The sequence below is a fragment of the Rhinichthys klamathensis genome, unplaced genomic scaffold (assembly GCF_029890125.1).
Source record: "Rhinichthys klamathensis goyatoka isolate OS25496 unplaced genomic scaffold, OSU_Roscu_1.1 h1tg000053l_1, whole genome shotgun sequence".
In the NCBI taxonomy this organism is placed as follows: Eukaryota; Metazoa; Chordata; class Actinopteri; order Cypriniformes; family Leuciscidae; genus Rhinichthys; species Rhinichthys klamathensis.
In genome coordinates, this window is record NW_026606598.1 from 3041107 (window position 1) to 3060661 (window position 19555).

The 19555-nt window shown below is 37.5% G+C and overlaps 1 protein-coding gene across 1 annotated transcript in view; it reads left to right on the forward strand.

The window, feature by feature from the left end:
* gbf1 (golgi brefeldin A resistant guanine nucleotide exchange factor 1) overlaps window positions 1–19555 on the forward strand; it is an 87257-nt gene that overhangs the window by 36594 nt on the left and 31108 nt on the right. The window contains exons 4-6 of the mRNA XM_056248187.1: window positions 9772–9903; window positions 18553–18671; window positions 19350–19458. Of these exons, the coding sequence (XP_056104162.1) occupies window positions 9772–9903; window positions 18553–18671; window positions 19350–19458 (360 nt within the window). The remainder of the gene's footprint in view (window positions 1–9771; window positions 9904–18552; window positions 18672–19349; window positions 19459–19555) is intronic.

Genomic DNA, 19555 nt, shown 5'->3' on the forward strand with positions numbered 1-19555 from the left:
TTTTTCCTCTAAATAGAGGTGCTAATTTGGGGCTGCCTCGGCTGAAGGACACATTGAGGGGATGTCTGAGCTCTCCATTTCTAAATAAAAAGAGTAAGGATTGAATTTAATTAGAAAACCAAGCGTGAGTGGATTTAAATTATTATTGGGCAAAGAATGTTTTATCTGTAAATTATGTTTACCGTGATCATGTAGCCCTTCCTGTTGTCTGATAATGTTTCAGAGCTCCAGTTTGTGGCTAAAATGGTCGCAAATGCTACAAAAAAACAAAAAAAACATAACTTGTAGTTCCATTGGTGGCAGTCATGAAAACTGGTGTGCGTCCATATGTGGTTTCATCAGACATCATAGAGTGCATGCAACAACAAACACAGCGAGCCGTGATGTCTGATTAACACATCAGTTTAAGTCAGTCAAAAATATTCACTTTAAGATTCACAACTGACTCCCTTACTGAATCGTGATTCATGTTCTTAGAAGTCAGAGTGATATTTATAAGGATTTTTGTTTTGTTTGGAGCTCTGTGGTTTTGTGAAAGGGTATTCCTAGTAAGTGTTAAGAGACATGGATGTTACCAAATTTGAACCGTCATGCACTGAATTGCATCAGAAGAAAAGAATCTCCATGTCTAGATACATCAGGCAAGTACAATTTGTGGCAGCTTTACATGATTAGTAATGTATCAGAACTGAAACTCTTGCCATATTGTGATGGCCACATCATTCTGCCACCATGTCACGCAGTAAATCAACTCTGAACGCTACTGGGATGCTTCCTAGAGACTTCCCACCACAGACTTATGGAACCCAGGAAGGAACCTTCAGCAACACATTCCTCAGGAAGCGCTCGGTGGAGACACACTCACACACGCACGCACGGCGGAACTGGAATCCGTATGCTTGCCATCTCTCAAATGTTTTAATTCAGCATGATAAAACATCCGTTATTTATAAGGTGATTGAGCGTAAAGTATTTTGGAGCACAAGTCCATCCATCATGAGCCGACAGCAAGCTGTGAAACTCATTACTGTACGCTCCGGCCTGCTCTTCACTGCCCGGCTCCACTCCGCTCTATGGTCAGCCGGAATAATGTGACTTCTGTTCAAAGTATGCAGCATAAAAAATACATTTTATTTGCTGGATAACAGGTGCTGGCCAGGCAGGGAATGTGTACTAATGAAGTCATGGTTTATGAATGCATCATGTTTGGACTGGGGCCTATTGTTGTTTCCCAGTAATAATAATATAAAAATAATATTAACATTTTTAAAATATAAAAATAATATAAAAAAAGTTATATCAGTTTACACTACCGTTCAAAAGATTTTTTGAAAGGAATCTTACACTCACCAAGGCTACATTATTTTATCAAAAATACAGTAAACAGTAAAATTGTGAAATATTAAATAAATAAAAAGATATCCCTGATGCAAAGCTGAATTTTAAGCATAATTACTCTAGTCTTTAGTGTCACATGATCCTTCAGAAATCATTCTAATATGCTGATTTGCTTATTATTTTTGGCTAACTGCTGATTCTCTTATTATTATCACAGTTAGACTGAAAACTGTGATGGATATTTTTTATTATTTTTTTATTATTATTGAAAGTTCAAAAGAACTGCATTTATTTGAAGTTTATAAATGTATTTACTGCCATTTGACCATTTAATACATTCTTGTCGAATTTAAGTATTTCTTCAAAAGTATCTGTATACTACCTGTATACTGTTTTTTTTTTTCTGTTTTTTTCTCAGCACCTTTAGATTTAAAAAAGACATTTTTCGCTGCATATGCGTAACCCTTAAATTCGTTATCATATCTCCCACCTTTCTACTTTTAACCCCCCCCTCAAAGTAGAGTTCATTCTCACACTAGCAGCATTTCACCTCTGTCAAAACTAACAGCATTTGAATCTGCTCAAAATGACTGGAGGGTGATTTAAACAAAGCCCCCCAGGTCAAAGGTCGCCTTTAGCCTTGCTGTTTATTTGTTTGCCTTTGTCACTCAAAATCTCTTCTGCACTTTTTTTTTTTTTTTTTTATATCGGCCTCAAGGTGCAGCAAACAAATCCCCGGCTGCCCCTCGAGTGCAGGGGAGAGTGATGAGGTGGAGGAGAGAGAAGAAAAGGCCGGGATTAGGGTTGAGGGCTAGCTAAACAGGCCAGTTGTTTATCTTTGTGCAGTGAAGGTAGTGCTGTGCTGTCACTTTCTCATTCCTCACATAAAAAAAAACGCGCTCCTCCTCATGCTCTGCGCTCCCGGTCAGTAGTGCTTTAATGTTAGACCACTTCTCATGAACCCCTTCTCATTACCTTACCTAATGTTAAGAGCTTTGATCTTCAAGAACAGGCCTCTTAATGCATCGCAACAATTAACATTATCTATGATGGCCTACCCTCTTTCACTCTTTTATGCCTTTTTCTTTTTTTACTTTTTGCTTGTACACATTGAAAAGGTAAGTCTGAGTTTTTTTTTTTTTTAAGAACTGTCTAATGCTCACCAATGCTGGATTTATTTGATCAAAAATACAGTAAAACAGTCATATCTATTTTAATATGTTACATATTTACCAGCCATATTACCCCAGTTTCATGTCACATGAACCTTCAGAAATCACACTAAGAAAAAAAAAAATCCTTAGAAAACCAGAAAAGGTTTTCTACCAGGATATTATCTGTTTATTTTACTGACATTTACTTCAACCCTAAAACACAACACAGTGCAATGTGAAAAATGTATTCAAAATGAGAAAAAAATTCCTTTATTACCACAATGCATTGGGTCCTATTTTTACAGGCTTTACTTAGTTAATTATTATGTTGATTTGGTGCTCAATAAACATTTATTATCATTAATGTTACTGTTGTGCTGCTTAATATTTGTATGGAAACCGTGATGTATATATATTTTTGTTAAAGCTGCAGTCCGTAGTTTTCCCTCTGTCGCCGTCTCTGTTCGAAATCTGCAATTGCAGTTATTCACGGAATTATCAACTTTACGTGGGTTCTGCCTCGGCTCGGCACAGTGCGGATGAGTCCAATGTTTTGTGGAGAATGTGCGGCTGTCAGTCACCGCGCCGGTATGGATACTAGCATTCAGAATCACAGATTCTACTTTTTGGAAGTATGACCAACATAAGAATTTTCACCGGAAAATGTCATCTGACCAACTAAGGGAAAAAAAAGCATTGCAGTAAATCGCGCTGATTAAATCTAACGATCGCTTATCATTGGAATTAAAAACATTATTACAAGCTTACCGTTTTGAATCGAGCTAAGGCAAGCAGTTAGTTTTGAACACTGGCTGGTTGTGTACTTGCTCAATTTATTTGGGATAATTTTTAACCCAAAAAAGTTACGGAATGCAGCTTTAAGGATTCTTTGATGATTAGAAAGTTCTAAATAATTTATTTGAAATAGAAATCTTTTGTACTGTCACTTTTGATCAATATATATATATATATATATATATATATATATATATATATATATATATATATATATATATATGTATGTATTTGTGTATATATGTATGTATCTTTGCTTAATAAAACCATGAATCCCATAAAAAAAGAACTTACCCAAACCTTTTGAATAGTATTGTAAAACAACTAAAGTTGTTTAAGAGATTTTTGTTTTGTTTTTAAGTTTAAAGCTATTTTTTCCAAAGCCAAACATTGAGATCCTGTGCATTTATAAATGCAAACAATATTTCATCCCTTCATTTTAAAATATAGCTTTAATATCACACTGTAAGGGGAAAAATTGTCAATGAGTTACTTTGGAAGCTTTTAGAAAAGTTTTAATTTCTCTGGGGCTTTCAAATTGCCTGTTTAGGTTGTGGCGAGCATTGTTCGGCGCATTTATAAAACACCACTGTGGGTTGTACTGAACGACCGCATGGAGTTCCATAACATTGTTACAACCTAATTGCCCTCTTCGACAAGTGCCAATTTTCTTCAAGAGGCAGGAGAGAAAAGAGCGGACGGGCGAGAAGCGCGTTGACATGCGTCAAACTCCTCCCCGTAGATGGATCAGGCTGTGTTTGGGGCCTGAGATGAGAAGTCTCCCTGGGTTTGCTTTAGCCGTGCTGGCCTTGTTAGTTCGTCCCATCTCTTGCAGCATTAGAGCAGACTACTGGAAAGACCCGGCTCTAATTCCACTAGCAGATCAATAACCATCAGTGTTTGGTTTTGGGCTGCTGGCTTGGTCACGGGATGCTCCACCCCCCACCTCCCCTGCTCGCCCCCATTCGCAACCCTTGTAGGCTGAGGGTCGTTTTGTTTGGAGGTAATTTACACTGTGGGCTTGTGAACTCTGTCTCAATTGAGTCTCAATTGGCGCTTGTCTGTATGGAGTGAGTGGGCCAAGAAGGTTTGATGCGCATACATTTATCCTTTCTTTCATTCAAAGAGTATATATTATCTTTTATCACGATATGAGTTTTTATTTCACGATGAAGTTATTTTTGCTAAAAGAGAAACCATCTTTCAGACGAACGCGCGCATATACGGAAATGAGTTCTCTTTCACTGCTTAGTATACAAATTACAAGTATGAAAGCATAACTGCGATAGTCTATAGATACTACAAAATCTCTACCGGGTGACAAATTTCTACCAGTTAATCATGTCTACTGGTATATCGCCTACCCATATTCATTATACTCTTGTTAAGGGTTACTAAACGTACTGGTACCAGTCGGTACTAAAATAAAAAGTTGATTGTACTACTGGTAATGCAGAAATGCTGGTACTGATTACCAGGTATATTCGGAACCCGCTGATAGACGGTGACAAATTTCTACCAGTTAATCATGTCTACTGGTATATCGCCTACCCATATTCATTATACTCTTGTTAAGGGTTACTAAACGTACTGGTACCAGTCGGTACTAAAATAAAAAGTTGATTGTACTACTGGTAATGCAGAAATGCTGGTACTGATTACCAGGTATATTCGGAACCCGCTGATAGACGGTGACAAATTTCTACCAGTTAATCATGTCTACTGGTATATCGCCTACCCATATTCATTATACTCTTGTTAAGGGTTACTAAACGTACTGGTACCAGTCGGTACTAAAATAAAAAGTTGATTGTACTACTGGTAATGCAGAAATGCTGGTACTGATTACCAGGTATATTCGGAACCCGCTGATAGACGTTGCTTTCAAACGCTCTCGTTCGTGTTTGTTTGAGCGCTCTCTGAACGTCAATGGTTTCTATTTTGAACGTTATACCCTAAAAAATACCCTGAAATTTTAGTACCCTAACAACCCTACTTGTAAAGCAAAGAGCATAGCTGTTTTCAGTCTGACAGGAGACACTTGGCCTGCATAATTGTCTAAAATATGTGACATAGCGGTCTGACAAATTAAGTTATTCATTCTTTTGTGATTAGATTAAACAAACACAAAGGCCCAGCGGGTCTAGTACTGAGAGTCAGCCACTGTTTGTATTACTGCTGCTGTAGCCTGATCATTTGCTTCTCTGAATAGCTGTCCTACACACACACACACACACACACACACACACTGGTCTATAAAGTCTGGTGGAAAATTGCCTCCTCTTGTTTGTGTGGTGTAACGTTGCTCCTGTGGAATTCTGATCTGTCAGTGATGCTTTAGTTACATTTACTACAGGGGGGAAATCTCAAACAGTTTAGGTAACTGGATACTGGATCATTTGGGTAGTTTTGATCTCTATGTTTGTAGTTACGTCCTTTTATTTTTAATTCCCGTGAGTGTAGAGGAATATTCAAAGTAATCACCTACTAATACTGTATGGGGTGGGTGGCATACCAAAATGTTGATGTTATCACTATCACATTTATATCATGGTACAAATTTCACAATACAGTTATTTTTGCTAATTCAACAAAAAGGGCTTATATTTTAAATAACTTAGTGGTAATATCTTTTTTTTAATAATCCTCTGTATTACTTCTATTACGCCTTGTAGGAAACACTGACTGAACTGTATACTCTGTAAACTCTTATTCTCCTCAGTAACAGTTCAAAGAGTTTGATAAGTGATTTTTTTTTTTGCTATTATGTATAGTATTATGGGTCTTAAAAGCAAAGGGCGGCATAAAACAAAGGACCTTACGTTGTAGTGAAATGTAAGTAGCAATGTTTTGAATAAAAACATTTTAAAGTTCAATAAAAAAAAAATAAAAAAACAGGAACACATGCATGAATGAATTGTTCACAATTAGATCTATAACATTTATTTAGAAAATAGATAGGGTTAATTTTCATTTCCTCAAATATATTTAGTTTTGAATCTGAATTCTGTTTGAAAACCTGCTTTTGGTGCTCCTCAGGATGCATTTGGATCAGTGCAACACAGTTTTAATGTGCTTTCTTAATGCTGTTCTCCACATTGCTCTGCTGTTATGTACATTTATAGCTCAGACCCTCAACCGCTTAAACTGTGCTCTGTTTTAAGCTCTTTCTGCACCAGTGCCAATTGATGTGCATGTGTAATGTGTGGCAGCGGCATCTCCTCTAGGTGCTCCCAGGGGCCCCAGGGTCCGGGGATATTTGCGGAGGTACCAGTCACACTCGGCTGCACAGGCGGCTGTTAAACCAGACTCAGTCCACTCATCAGAGTTTAAACCTACAGCGAGCACAACAGAACAGACCATTGTGCAGTTTCCAATGCGGTGGGAAAACTTGATATTTTGCGAAACTTGAAATACAATGAAAATGCCGTATTTGTGCATTATGAAGCAGTAAAATATCATGGAGATGAGCCATAGCCTCTGTTTTTGCTAACAGCTCTTCTGCTAGTTATGTACAGGCACAATTGAATCTTAAGGGAGATTGTTAGGAGCCGTGCCGTACCGTTGCTCAATTTTCTGAGCTTGTTCTCCAAGGACACGCACATACTTGGAGACTCAAAACCCTTAGCCGTGGCATACATGGATGGGTGACCGACTTTAATCCCTTTTTTATTTTGGCCAATGTCACACAGAGGTCACCCTGGTTACTGTGTGATTGTCTCACCATCATGGTCCAACACCTCAATTTCTTTATTTCCCTGCGTGGCCCCGGAGATTGCACTGAAGTACCGAGTCATATTTAGCCTTTATTTAAGAAGATTGCCGCACGTGGGGGTAGGCAGTGCGACGGGCCGCCGATGGCCGGCTGGATCAATACAACACAATTGAGTTCTCCAATCTGAGAGACTAGCTGCAGTGAAGGTGGCACTTATGGGGTGATCGCTTCTGATGAAGACTTTATTAGCTTCTATTGACAGATTCATTTGAGATCCCTCTCCCTCCATCACCACCACCTCACTCCAGACTCTCTCTTCCACTGTAAAGTAATATAGTCTAAGCCCACCTTTAAAAGTTTCTGGGTTTGAAGAAACGCGTTAACAGCAGAGTTGTTTGGTCTTGTGTTTTCGAAGCTTCGCGACTGTTTCTTCGACTTGATTTCAAAGTATCTTTTGTTATTCTTCTGCCGTCCACAATTTCTTTGGCTTTTCGTGAACTTGGGTTAAGTGGTAAGCACTTGAGACCCTTGTTATCAGATACTGCAGCACCGTCAAAGAGTTTTCACTGTAGGAATGGAGCATTACTGAGCTTTTCCCCCACGAGAATACAAAGAAAACATCAAGTTCCCCAAAGAAACTGCGCAACAGAAGATTTGCTTTTGGAAGAGAGTCTAGAAGCAACCTGGCTGCGGATAAGACAAAGTGTGGAAATTTTCAAATGATTTAATATTTTATCTCCAAACAAGCCGCAGGCGTATTAGATATCACAAGCTAATACTCAGCAGTCATATGTGCGCTCTGTAAAATTGGCTGAGGCTCGACTCGGGCTTTGAAGTCACGAGTTGTTTTTTTGCGTCAAAGTAGCTGTTCGGGGGAACCCTAATCCGCCCAGTATTGCTATGGCAAGCTGCGCCTCGGCTCGACACTCGCAGCAGGTTTTCGTGACTCCACTAATTTTTCCATTGTTGTTTTACCTGGTTTGTATTTTGTAACCCTCGCCGGCGTTCTCAGAGGGGCTGTTCCCCGCGCTCGGGTGGATTGGCCCGAGGTGCTTTCCCATCCACAAATAAAGAGCTCGGCGAAGATAATGAAGTATGTTGCATCCTCGGCTGCAGCTGTGTTTTGTTGGCTCTGTTAGATTAAGGCTTTATGTGTGGTGCTTATTTCTTATAAAAGCTCATCAATAAACTCAGAGCTGCAGGCCTAAATTTGTATCATGCAACTGGCCGTTTATTTCTTGGCCTGTGCTGTTCTCATCAGGAATTTTTGTATGGGACGCACTGTGTAGAATGCATCTGATTTTTCAACTTTAATATAAGCAAATTGTATGCTCTTTTAGTATAGTATCGGGAGGTCTGCACAACCATACACTCTGGTAGTATCTGTATTGGATCTGACTGGGGTAATGTTTTTGTGCTAAAACCAATACCATGCAGCATGCATACAAATGCATTATTAATGGTCATTTATCAATATTACCATGAAGTTTGTAATGTGAGTTTTTGTTTTCCAAATGGCTCTTTCTCTTGTCTATTTGTTTTTACAAATTGAACGGTTTATTGAACCTAATCTTAAAAAAAGTTTGCATAGTCTTTTTTTGTGTTCACATTTGATACATCAAGCTTTTATGTCTCATATATAGTATAATATAGGATAAAATTGGAGCTTATACTTTGAGGATAGGTCCAATTATTCAGAGATCCAAACTGAGCCAAAATATGCAATTTGGTGCAGTTGCTGATATTTATGACAGTTGTCACTCTATATCTCCCAATAATATTTATTTGTAAGATGGTATAATGTTATATTCAAAACTCAATAAAGTAAGCATTTTCAATGTAGTTTTTAATGTTGGGGAAAAATATGTAATGCAATGTGATGCAATGGTGATTCAGAGAGATGCAGAAATAAATGTTCATCAAAAGCCTGATATTTGATACTTAAATTTAACATGAGTTTTCAAAAAATATGATGCATGGATAACCAAGTAAATCTAAGTTGCTTAACAACATACGATCCTTTTTTTTTTTTTTTTTTTTTTTGAAAAACTATTTATTTTGCATTTTTGTATTTGCATGTACTGCACCATCCATTGTTCATCCTTGGTAATGGTGACCCAGAACAAATCTCTTATGTGAGAGTTGATTCATGAAAATATTAAGCATTCTACTCTCAAATCATCAATTTTACTTTACCTAAAAATTGTAGCATTACTAAAAATATATGTATATCGATACTGGGAAATACAGGAAAAAAAGTACTACTCTTACTCCGTTTCTAAAAAGCGGTATCATCCCTAATGATGAGAGAGTGGCTTTAATTTTCCCAACAGCTGTTACTTCACCAGGCTAGCAGCAGAGTCCTCCTACCCCAACGAGTTCAGTCATTTTCATTAATGCTAAATCCTACATCCTACACAGCTGCTTTAAACAAGAGCTTTTGGAAACAGAGTTGTAATAAGATACTCCACTCTGCCAAGGTGAATACGAAACAGCCCTCTCTTAACCCGCTCCCTGGCTGTACCTTTCTGCCCTGTTGCATCTTTTTTTACATGTATGCAACACAGGTTCGTAATTTCAGTCATGACACACGTCTTATAAATCATTGTTCATGTATATGCCAATGATTTATAAAGAACGTAATTATTTTTAGCAATTGAACAATTTGTTCTACAAGCTGAAAATAGTAACTGACTGGTATCTTATTCATCATGTCAGTAGGTTGAATTGCTCTCTCCTCTGAACTAGACTTGTTTTTTGTAATTCTAGATCTTTCCGATGTGGAACCAAATGTGTTTCTTAGACCTTTCCTGGAGGTGATCCGCTCAGAGGACACAACTGGACCAATCACAGGTCTTGCTCTCACATCGGTCAACAAGTTCTTGTCATATGGCCTTATAGGTAAGTTTTTATTGTGCCTGAGAAAAAAAAGACTGTTTTATGTTGTTTTTTTCTTGCTCCAGAATATTAGATGCTAAATTAAATGTAATTAAGATTTTTTCCCATATTCTTTAGGTTATCAGAGGTTATCCAAGTGTTAATGTGGAAATATGAATACATTTAATATACATACACTAGTGCTTACATTTGGGGTCAGTATGATTTTTATTCAGCAGAGATACATTAAATTGATCAAAAGTGACCGTAAAGACATTTTTAATGTTTCGCAGCATAGCCGTTTTCAACATTAATACTAAGAAACGTTTCAGTTATTTTAAATTGGAGTAATTTACAATATTACTGTTTTTACTGTATTTTTGATCAAATAAATGCAGCCTTGGTGAACACAAGTATGAAGCCCCGCACATGACATGAGGAGAAATATATTGTGGCCATGAATTAAGAATTCGTTCCCACAACTTAATTCATCCCCTCGTTTTTAGTAAATTGTGGCCAGGTTTAACTCATTTGTTTACTAACTAAAACAAGGGAACAAATGATATCTACGTGGTAAATTTAGTAAAACGAGGGAATGAATTAGTAAAACATGTTGATGTATTAGTAAGTCATGGGAACAAATTGTAGGCCTATATTGTGGGCCTACAATTGTAAAAAAAAAAAAAAAAAAAAAAAAAAAAAAAAGCATGCATGTCATGTGTGGGGCTCCATACATGAGAGACTTTTTTCAAAAACAATCAAAAACCTTACTGACCCCAAACTTTAAATAGTAGTGTATATTATCATCAATAAATATTAACACAAACATTTTAAATTAATAGTTTTTAATTAAATAATTGAATATAAATATTCAGTCTTTAATTTGTCCTTCTAAACCCGTCTAATGTTTTTTCATCTGTGAAACACTAAAGAGAAGTTCAGCAGCTGCTTCATACAATGAAAGTGAATGGTGACCAGGGGCTGTCAAGCACCAAAAATGACAAAATTATTATTTGTGTGTTGCAACTTAATACTAAAAATGTGCATCATTCAAAAAAAAGAAAGAAAATCATAACAACATATTTGGTTGAGAACAACACGAGGGTGAGAGGATGAAGTATTAATTTTTGATTGAATTATCCCTTTAATAGTCTTTTCGTTTTTTTCATCGCATCTTAGCCCACCAGTCAAATAATATCCAAAGAGTAGCTCATTGGTCAACGTCATCTTTGAATGCTCTTTTCAGCAGAAGTCTTGATGGATGGACTCTATTTTCTCATTGACACAGGAGAGCTTGTTTTTCAGCAGTTGTGATCGGCACAGAATGTCCTCTTCCTTGTTAGGGAAATATGGCCAGATGCTGCTAGTGCCGGTTCAAAGTGTGAAACCAGCACCCTGTTCAAGATGCAAGCCGTCTCTAGTTTTTCTCCCCTCTCCCATAACTAGTCAGTTTAAAAAAAAAAAAAAAAAAAAAAAAACTACTATGAGAGCACTTGTCAAGCAGCTGTATGGTTTACAAAACTGAAGGATGGTTTTACTGATGTTACAGGTGCTCTGTCTAAGCCATATCATGATACAGTACTCAGTGGATATCTTGGATGTAAAGCTTTTGTATGTATTTTTTTCATTAAACATTAATTCTAGGAATACAAATCTAATTTAAACCTGGAAATAAACAAAGTTTCAGCATTTTAAATTTTTTTAAAGAAAAGTAAAATTATGCCTTAAAGTCAATGAAGACATTTTCAAGATTCTATAATATGCTTTGGTTCACTAAACAAATATATATATACACACACACACACATACACGCACATACTGTACATACACACATACTACGGGGCTGTTGAATGCTTGAATCTGATTGGTTGACGTGCAAGGTGTGCAATTGTTTTCAGGGAAACGCACTGCTAAAGTAGTTCCAGGCAGGTCTTGACCGCATTACAGTTCCATATCACTTCACCAAATGATTTCAGTTACTTCAAAGGTCCTTACAGCCTACAACAACAAAAGAACCAAAACCCACAATGACACTGACCAAGCAAATAAATAAATAAAACAATGGACAAATTATTTCCATGTTTTTGCCACAAAATTACGTTTCATATGTACGGAAAGCACATACTCTTTCTCCCACTCAAACGCACATACATACAGTATGGACACACACTCGTACAGAAACATGTTGTCAGCGCTGCTCTGACGATTTATCAGTAAAATAGTTTAGCAACTTAAAAGCTACATGACTTTCTCACTAGCGAGGTAATAAAGGCGCTGTTCTTGAAGCAGATAAACGTAGTTTCGCTAATAGTAGATGGAGTCCTACACACAAGACCATGTTAAGGACAAAAACCTGACAAATGTCTTGAAATACATCATCTGAACAATGTTTTGAGGTGTGGTAACCGTAGTATGGGCAGAATAAGTGACTCTGGGCTGTTGAGTTATTAGAAAAACAATGCACTATACACTCGAGTGTGTGTATATAGCAGAAGTACATTCACTATTGGAATGCAATAGACACAGGCACACAGATCAACTAAACTAATTCTGGACACCCTGCGAGCTGCTGTCACCCCAGATGCACCCTTGTTCCCAATCCCCCATGATGCCAGCATCTCATCAGGAATGGTTGCTATGGCAACCTGCGCTATAGATCTCCAAACCTTGGCCCCCTTTACTTGTAGGATAAGGGTTAGTAGTCGCACATGCATATTTTCCTGGAGTAGAGGCCTGCATTTCAGCCCGAGCCCGACGGGCCCCGACTTATTTATGCTCCTAGGGCCGGGCTTCGGGCCAATTTTCACGTCATAGTTCACACGGGGGCCGGGCCTCGGGCCTGTTTTAGGCTTATCTTTTTTATAGCCTATTTTAGACATTAATTAAAATAAAACATGAGAAGATGACGATTGAAAAGCAAACACAGAAAGACGTTTTATAGCCTATCACACTGACATATGACTGACACATGACAGTCTGCTCATGCTCACGCTCACGCACACACACACAGGTTTCCCGGCGGCGCGATCTGAGATTCGCGCGACCGGCTCGTTCTAGTGTCCCGCTATGGTAGCGAGCGTGACTTCAGCGCAGCTGGAAAAAGTACGACTGGATTAAAACCTTCCACTGTGGATGCTGTGCTTTTTCTTCACGATGCTCTGAGACTGTTCTTAGCCATGTTAGGAGGAGGTTGTTTTTTGTTTGATTGGACTTTATTTTCATGAGTCTGTTGGAAACTATTGGAAATGGCCATGTTCTGTAGTGAAGACTTGATTTTTGAGGTAAGATAACCTGCATGTTTGTTTTTAATGTAATTTATTTGATTTGTTTAGATTGCATTCTCTGTATTGTAGCCTATATTATAAATTCATTTAGTTTGCGAGCGCTGTTGCGACTGAGCAGCAGAGCAGTTTGCCTCAGCTTTTCAAAAATGACAATAAACGTTTAAACTAACGTTAACTGTCTGTGTGATATGCTTAAGTTGTTTTATATCTATGGATTTTATTGTAGCCAAGTAAAGTGTTGATTTGAGAGGCTATAAATCAATCAATGGATCAAACATGTTTAACTCGCTGTCGGCTGCTTGGTCGTCATAAATTTTTGTTGTTGTTTTTTCTTAATTAACTGTATAAAGAAATGAAAATAAACTTACCGGTAAATACTTTGCCATTGAAAACAAAATATATCTGGTTTACTGAGTGCAACATAGGTCAGGCTGTTTATCTTTTTTTTTTTTTTTTTTTTTTTTTTTTTTTTTTTTTTTACGGGCTCGGGTCGGACTCGGGCTGATCATTCTGATGAGCTGTCGGACACGGGCCGGGCTAGGGCCTGAGCGTCTCGGGGCAGGGCCGGGCTAGGGCCTAGATTTGAGGCCCGTGCAGGGCTCTATCCTGGAGTACATAAGTCATTTTGTCAAACAGTACTAGCAGCAGCACACCTGGCTGTAAATGTGTCATTTTATTCAAACAATAAGTGTGCTATTTTTTTTTTATAGATGTTATTGGCCTAATATTTATTTCGGTTAGGCTAATACTGTATAAATTGAAATACACTGCACTACAGCATGTATTTGTCTGTCTGTTTTTGTTCTTTTCTTTTTTTAACTTTTTTCCTGAGTAACATACAGAATGTTCTCTTTTCTTTCTCAGTAGAGCTTCAACACTCTTTCTCTTTTTTCTTCTCTCTCTTACACACACAGAGCTGTGCTAATCCCAGGTGAGCACTCCTGACGAGCGTGACATATTAATGCACTCGTATGAGTGTGTGATTAAATGACCTTTAGGTATGTGAGAGGCTGTGTGCTGACTGATGGGTTATGCTCATTCAGACTGCTCTAATCTGCCATGAAGAGTGACATTATCATTACTCCCAATTAGCATTCCATAGACATACAGTACAGCCACACATTATAGGTCTTACATTAACAGCTCTGATTGATTCACAACTCTCTGTGATGCAGGGGTCTTAACTTTGGATTTTGGTTATAGACTATAATTGATCACTGACTCTTCATAAATGTCAGATATGGTTTTATAGTATGGTTTGTATGGGTGAGAAGCTCTAAACTTGAGAACACACTAAAAAAAATAAAAATTATAATATGTGCAGTGTGGACTAATAATAATTTATTTATTTATTTTGTTTAATTTGTATTTTAGTGTCACCTATAGAGGACATTGGGACTTAAGTCACAATTTCTGTCTGATTCGTATATCTTTAGCACGCCTTCAGTCTTTAAAACTAATATCATAAATGTTGGAAATACATGTTTTCTCCTCAACTTCAAATCAATGTACATGAACCAAACTAGGTAAGGCTAGTTTATTTAGGCAAGCTGACTATTTCGATCTCTCCATTTCGCAGGTGTTGCTGGCATTGTCCCAAAATTTCTTTGCTTTTCTTCCACGCACCTTTTTGATCTTGTGAAGTTGTACCAGAACAACTACACAACAAGTTTATAAAGCACATTTCATACACAATGGTAATTCAAAGCCCTTTACATAAAAAGGATTTTTTTTTTTTAAAGAATCCTAACATAATCACAAGTGCATAGAAAATTCGAGTGACAATAAAAACAAAGAATAAGACATTGATTAAAAGGTATTAAACCAGACAGTATGAAAAGAGGGCACGGATAAAATAGTCGGACGTCAGTAGCACAGTGCTTTTTTTAGTAAATGCACAGCTAAACGGATGGGTTTTGAGTCTGGATTTGAATGTCTACTGTTGGAGCACATCTGATCTCTTCTGGAAGCTGGTTCAGTTACGGGTGGCGTAATGGCTAAAAGCGGACTCACCGTGCTTTGAGTGAACCCTTGGCATTTCTAACTGATTTCTACTAATGATCTGAGTGATCTGTTGGGTTTATATCTGCAATCTATTGGGGTCCTAGTCCATTGAGTGATTTATAAACAAGTAATAGTGCTTTAAAGTCAATTCTAAATGTAACCGGAAGCCAGTGTAAAGACTTGGACAGGTGCGTTATGTTCCGGTTTTCTGGTTCTGCTCAGAATCCTGGCAAACTATGCACATATGTTCTCAAAGACATTACAGAATATTTATTTTTGTTCACATATAATATTTTCTTGCTAATATATTTGTATATGGACATAATGTGTGTTGTCATTTACATAATATATTTAATAATGCAATATTGTATTGATGAGTTTTGGAGGAAACTTTTAAATGCAACAACAACAAAAAATAATAATAATATACTAGTACTAGTAAATCATCATATACCAACCCAGTAGCTTTTCTTCTCTTAAAATTAGTTTTGTAATTTTTTTAATAAATCAATTAAAATTGTTATGTCTTAAAAGCCTAGTATGTCGTCTTGTATATTCTTGAAAACCCTAATGCCCTCTTCAGTGGACAGAAGAGATTACTTTACAAATAGGCAGAAGAGAGTATGCTGGTCCCAGAAATATTATTGGTCTTTTGGAGAGTGACTGTTTAACTCACTGGCGTTTCAGTACAGAGACAGAATACTGACATCTATTGGCCAGAAACATAAATGCAGTGATCTTTGGTACACTTTATTTTGGTGTCCATAGGGAATTCTTAGTCATTCACCTGTCCTATGTCAGTATAGTGAAGTTGGTACAATCTCTGCTGCTTGTAATTTTGTTTTAGGCAAACCGATCACACCAAACTTTAAGCGGAGGTGCACTTTAGCTTTGCTCACCAAGAGTCACAACATGTGATTTTTATCAGCCAAATGCACCAGGACTTCCCTGCTGTTGTTCCCTCTTATTGGTGTACAGTGAGATCCGAGCCCTTACGGCACACTGGGGGGTCTCCCTGTAACCACACACACACACACACACACTGTGAATTTGTTTGGTGAGGGCTAATTCCCCTCAATCTCAGGCCTGAGGTCTGTGGGCTCGGGGGGACGGACATATTGACAGATATCCAGATCCCACTTTTCCCACTCTCCCTGTCCCACTCTTCTTTTTCCCAGGCCGGTACTCAACCCAAAGGCTCACTTACACAGCCACTTATCCCTCTAAAAACTATGACAGCCAGCGCACACAAACCCATGTACGTGGAGTGTTTGGAAATGTGCATTTCAGATCGTACCTTGTTTTAAGTTAGAAAGTTGGCACTCATTTAAAAACAAGTTACAATTTGTGATGCGATACAATCTAAAACGGATTTCGTGGACATATTATATTCTATTCTATTCTGTTCTATTTAGTTTTTTTGGCTGAAAGAGCCAGATCGGCGCCCATGCACGCCTGTTTCAGGGTTAACGCACGCACCCTTTTCTGCAATGAGCAGTTCTTTCACTTAAGGGACACCCTGGTGTCTGAATGTACTTTTACTTAACCTTTTAGTACACGACAGCTGTTTGAACCTCTTTGATACTCTCATACACATGCACAAAGACCCTCCAGCCCCACCCAGACTTCAGTTATTTCAACAATGACTCTCCCGCTCGGCTGTGTAGACCTTGCCAAGTGAGGATTAGTATTTTAGATGACTTCTGATGTTGTGCTGAATAGACTATGGCTCTTGTTTCCGTGGAGATGGGCTGTTTGGAAGGGGGTCCTGTTTATTATGGGCTTGCCTCTTCATTGCTGTTCAGTTCACTCGCAGATTTTTTTTTTACTCGAAATTGAGTTGCTCAGTCATTGTGCCACGTCAGCAAGTTATCCAACTCTTAGAACAGTCATTTGTATAAAAGGATCTTGATGTAAATCTGGGAAAGTTAAAAGCATTTGAATGCTTTGATTTTAAAGAGCTCTTTTATAGTCATGCACCACATACCTGGTGTTCAAATTAAGTCCAAGAGGTCATGCGCTATTGTGAATATAGTTAAAATTAAAATTATTTTAATTTATTATGCATGTATATTAAAAATGCACAGCAAGTCTGCATTAATTTGATCTAAATACAGTAAAAACAGTAATATTGTGAAATATTATTACAATTGAAAAAAAAACTTTTTCTATTTTTATTTGAATATATTTTAAAACGCAATTTATTCCTGTGATGCAAAGTTGAATTTTCAGCATTATTTCAGAAATCATTCTAATATGCTGATTCAGTGCTCAAGAAACATTTCGTATTATCAATTATCAAATTGAAAACGGTTATTTGAAAACAATATTTTAAACTTTTTTTGTAATGGAACATCTGTCTGTCACACACACACACACACACACACACACACACACACACACACACACACACACACACACACACACACACACACACACACACACACACACACACCTATTTGTGGTTTATGTATATTTAATTAAATATAAGTGCACATTGTTCTTTTATTAGTTCCTAAGTTAATCCATTTAATCCAGTTGTTTCTCTCTCTGTGTTTGGCAGTGGCGAAACAGGTTTTCATAGGAAAGCATTAGTATCAGTAACAAGAGGGCGGGGTTTAGTGGAGCCTCAGCACCGCACAAGCTCTTTCTTCTGAATATCACATGGTGGTAAAGCGTAAAATGATGGAATAAATGTCTAACTATGTGACAACATTTAGCATAATGGGGATAGAGATGATCCTTAGATTTCGCCTTCAACCAGTGTATTACCCGTCTAATCAATAACTGGGTTATTATTAAAGAGTTTGGCGATTTGAATCCCTTCTCTAGACCTTAATAACCATGCTGGTGCTCACTCAGAGTTCAGAGTAAAGGCTGTCCTCTGTCTCAGTCTCTCTGTGTGTTATTTGCCTGCTAATAAGTGGAATGCACTCTTGTGTCAAGGCTTTACCTGCAGTCACAGCCCTGGCTTCCTCCCCAGGCAGCCTGCGCTTATTAGTTAATGAAATGCTCTTTAAAGGCGATGGGAAAGAAAAAGCAGCCTGGCTCCAGCCTGCTATCTGACCCTCCTTGGGTTTCAAAACATCGTTTCCTAGACAGCCAGTTTACCAGGCCGTCCACAAAAGCACACACATCTGGTGATTAGATGTCGGATGGCTGTTTGCCGCTCTTCACATGGAGCGTGGTCAGTTGATAGCGATGTGGGGGCTGAACTGGTGACCAGGTTAATTGTGTAAGATTAATCATGTAACCATGGTCATGTCATTATGACCCACGTACAACTTATCTGGCTGAGAATCATGAGCATTAATGAGAGAGTGAGGAGGAATATATTAGGATATTTTTAGTTTGTTTTAAATTTCGCCGTCCCTGTCCTCCACAGATGCCAATCATGAAGGGGCAGCAGAGGGCATCGAGAACATGGCCGACGCCGTCACACATGCGAGATTCGTGGGCACCGACCCTGCTAGTGATGAGGTCGTACTGATGAAAATCCTCCAGGTAACACATTCTCAATCACACAAACTGGTGGTGCTTACAAATGGCTAATTTAATAAAAATATTTTTAAAATTATAAATGAATGTTAATTAAAATAATTAAACAAATCATAAATATCGGGTCGTAATATTAATAATGTTTTTGAAAAAGTCTCTTCTGCTCACCAAGGCTGGATTTATTTGATCAAAAATGCAATAAAAACAGTAATATTGTGAATGATTATTACTACAATTTAAAAGTGATTTCTATTGTAATATGTTTTAAAATGTAATTTATTCCTGTGATGGCAAAGCTTAATTTCCATCATCGTTACTCCAGTCTTCATTGTCACATGATCCTTGAGAAATCATTCTAATATGCTGATTTGCTGCTCAAGAAAAATTTTATCATCAATTTTGAAAACATTTGTGGAAACCGTGATCGTTTTACCAGGATTCTTTGATGAATAGAATAAAAAAAATAAAAAAAAATTAACATTGTAAATGTTTTTACTGTCACATTTGATCAGTTTATTGCATCCTTGCTGGATAAAAGTAATAATTTCAAAAAAAAAAAAAAAAAAAAAGTCTTACTGACCCCAAACTTTTAAACAGGAGTGTATGCATAATAAATAATTGTCCAAAATGCATCCAGATATGTTGAGTACAAGATTTGGTCTTTATTAATAATATTATTTCCAGGTTTTAAGGAGTTTGCTGCTAACTCCAGTTGGAGCCCATCTTACCAATGAGTCCGTTTGTGAGATCATGCAGTCCTGTTTCCGAATATGCTTTGAAATGAGATTAAGTGGTAAGTGAAATTTCCAGGGAGAAATGTATACTTTAAGTGCACTGCAGTGTTGGTGGTTAATTAATTTTAGTAACAAGTAAAGTAATGCATTACCTTT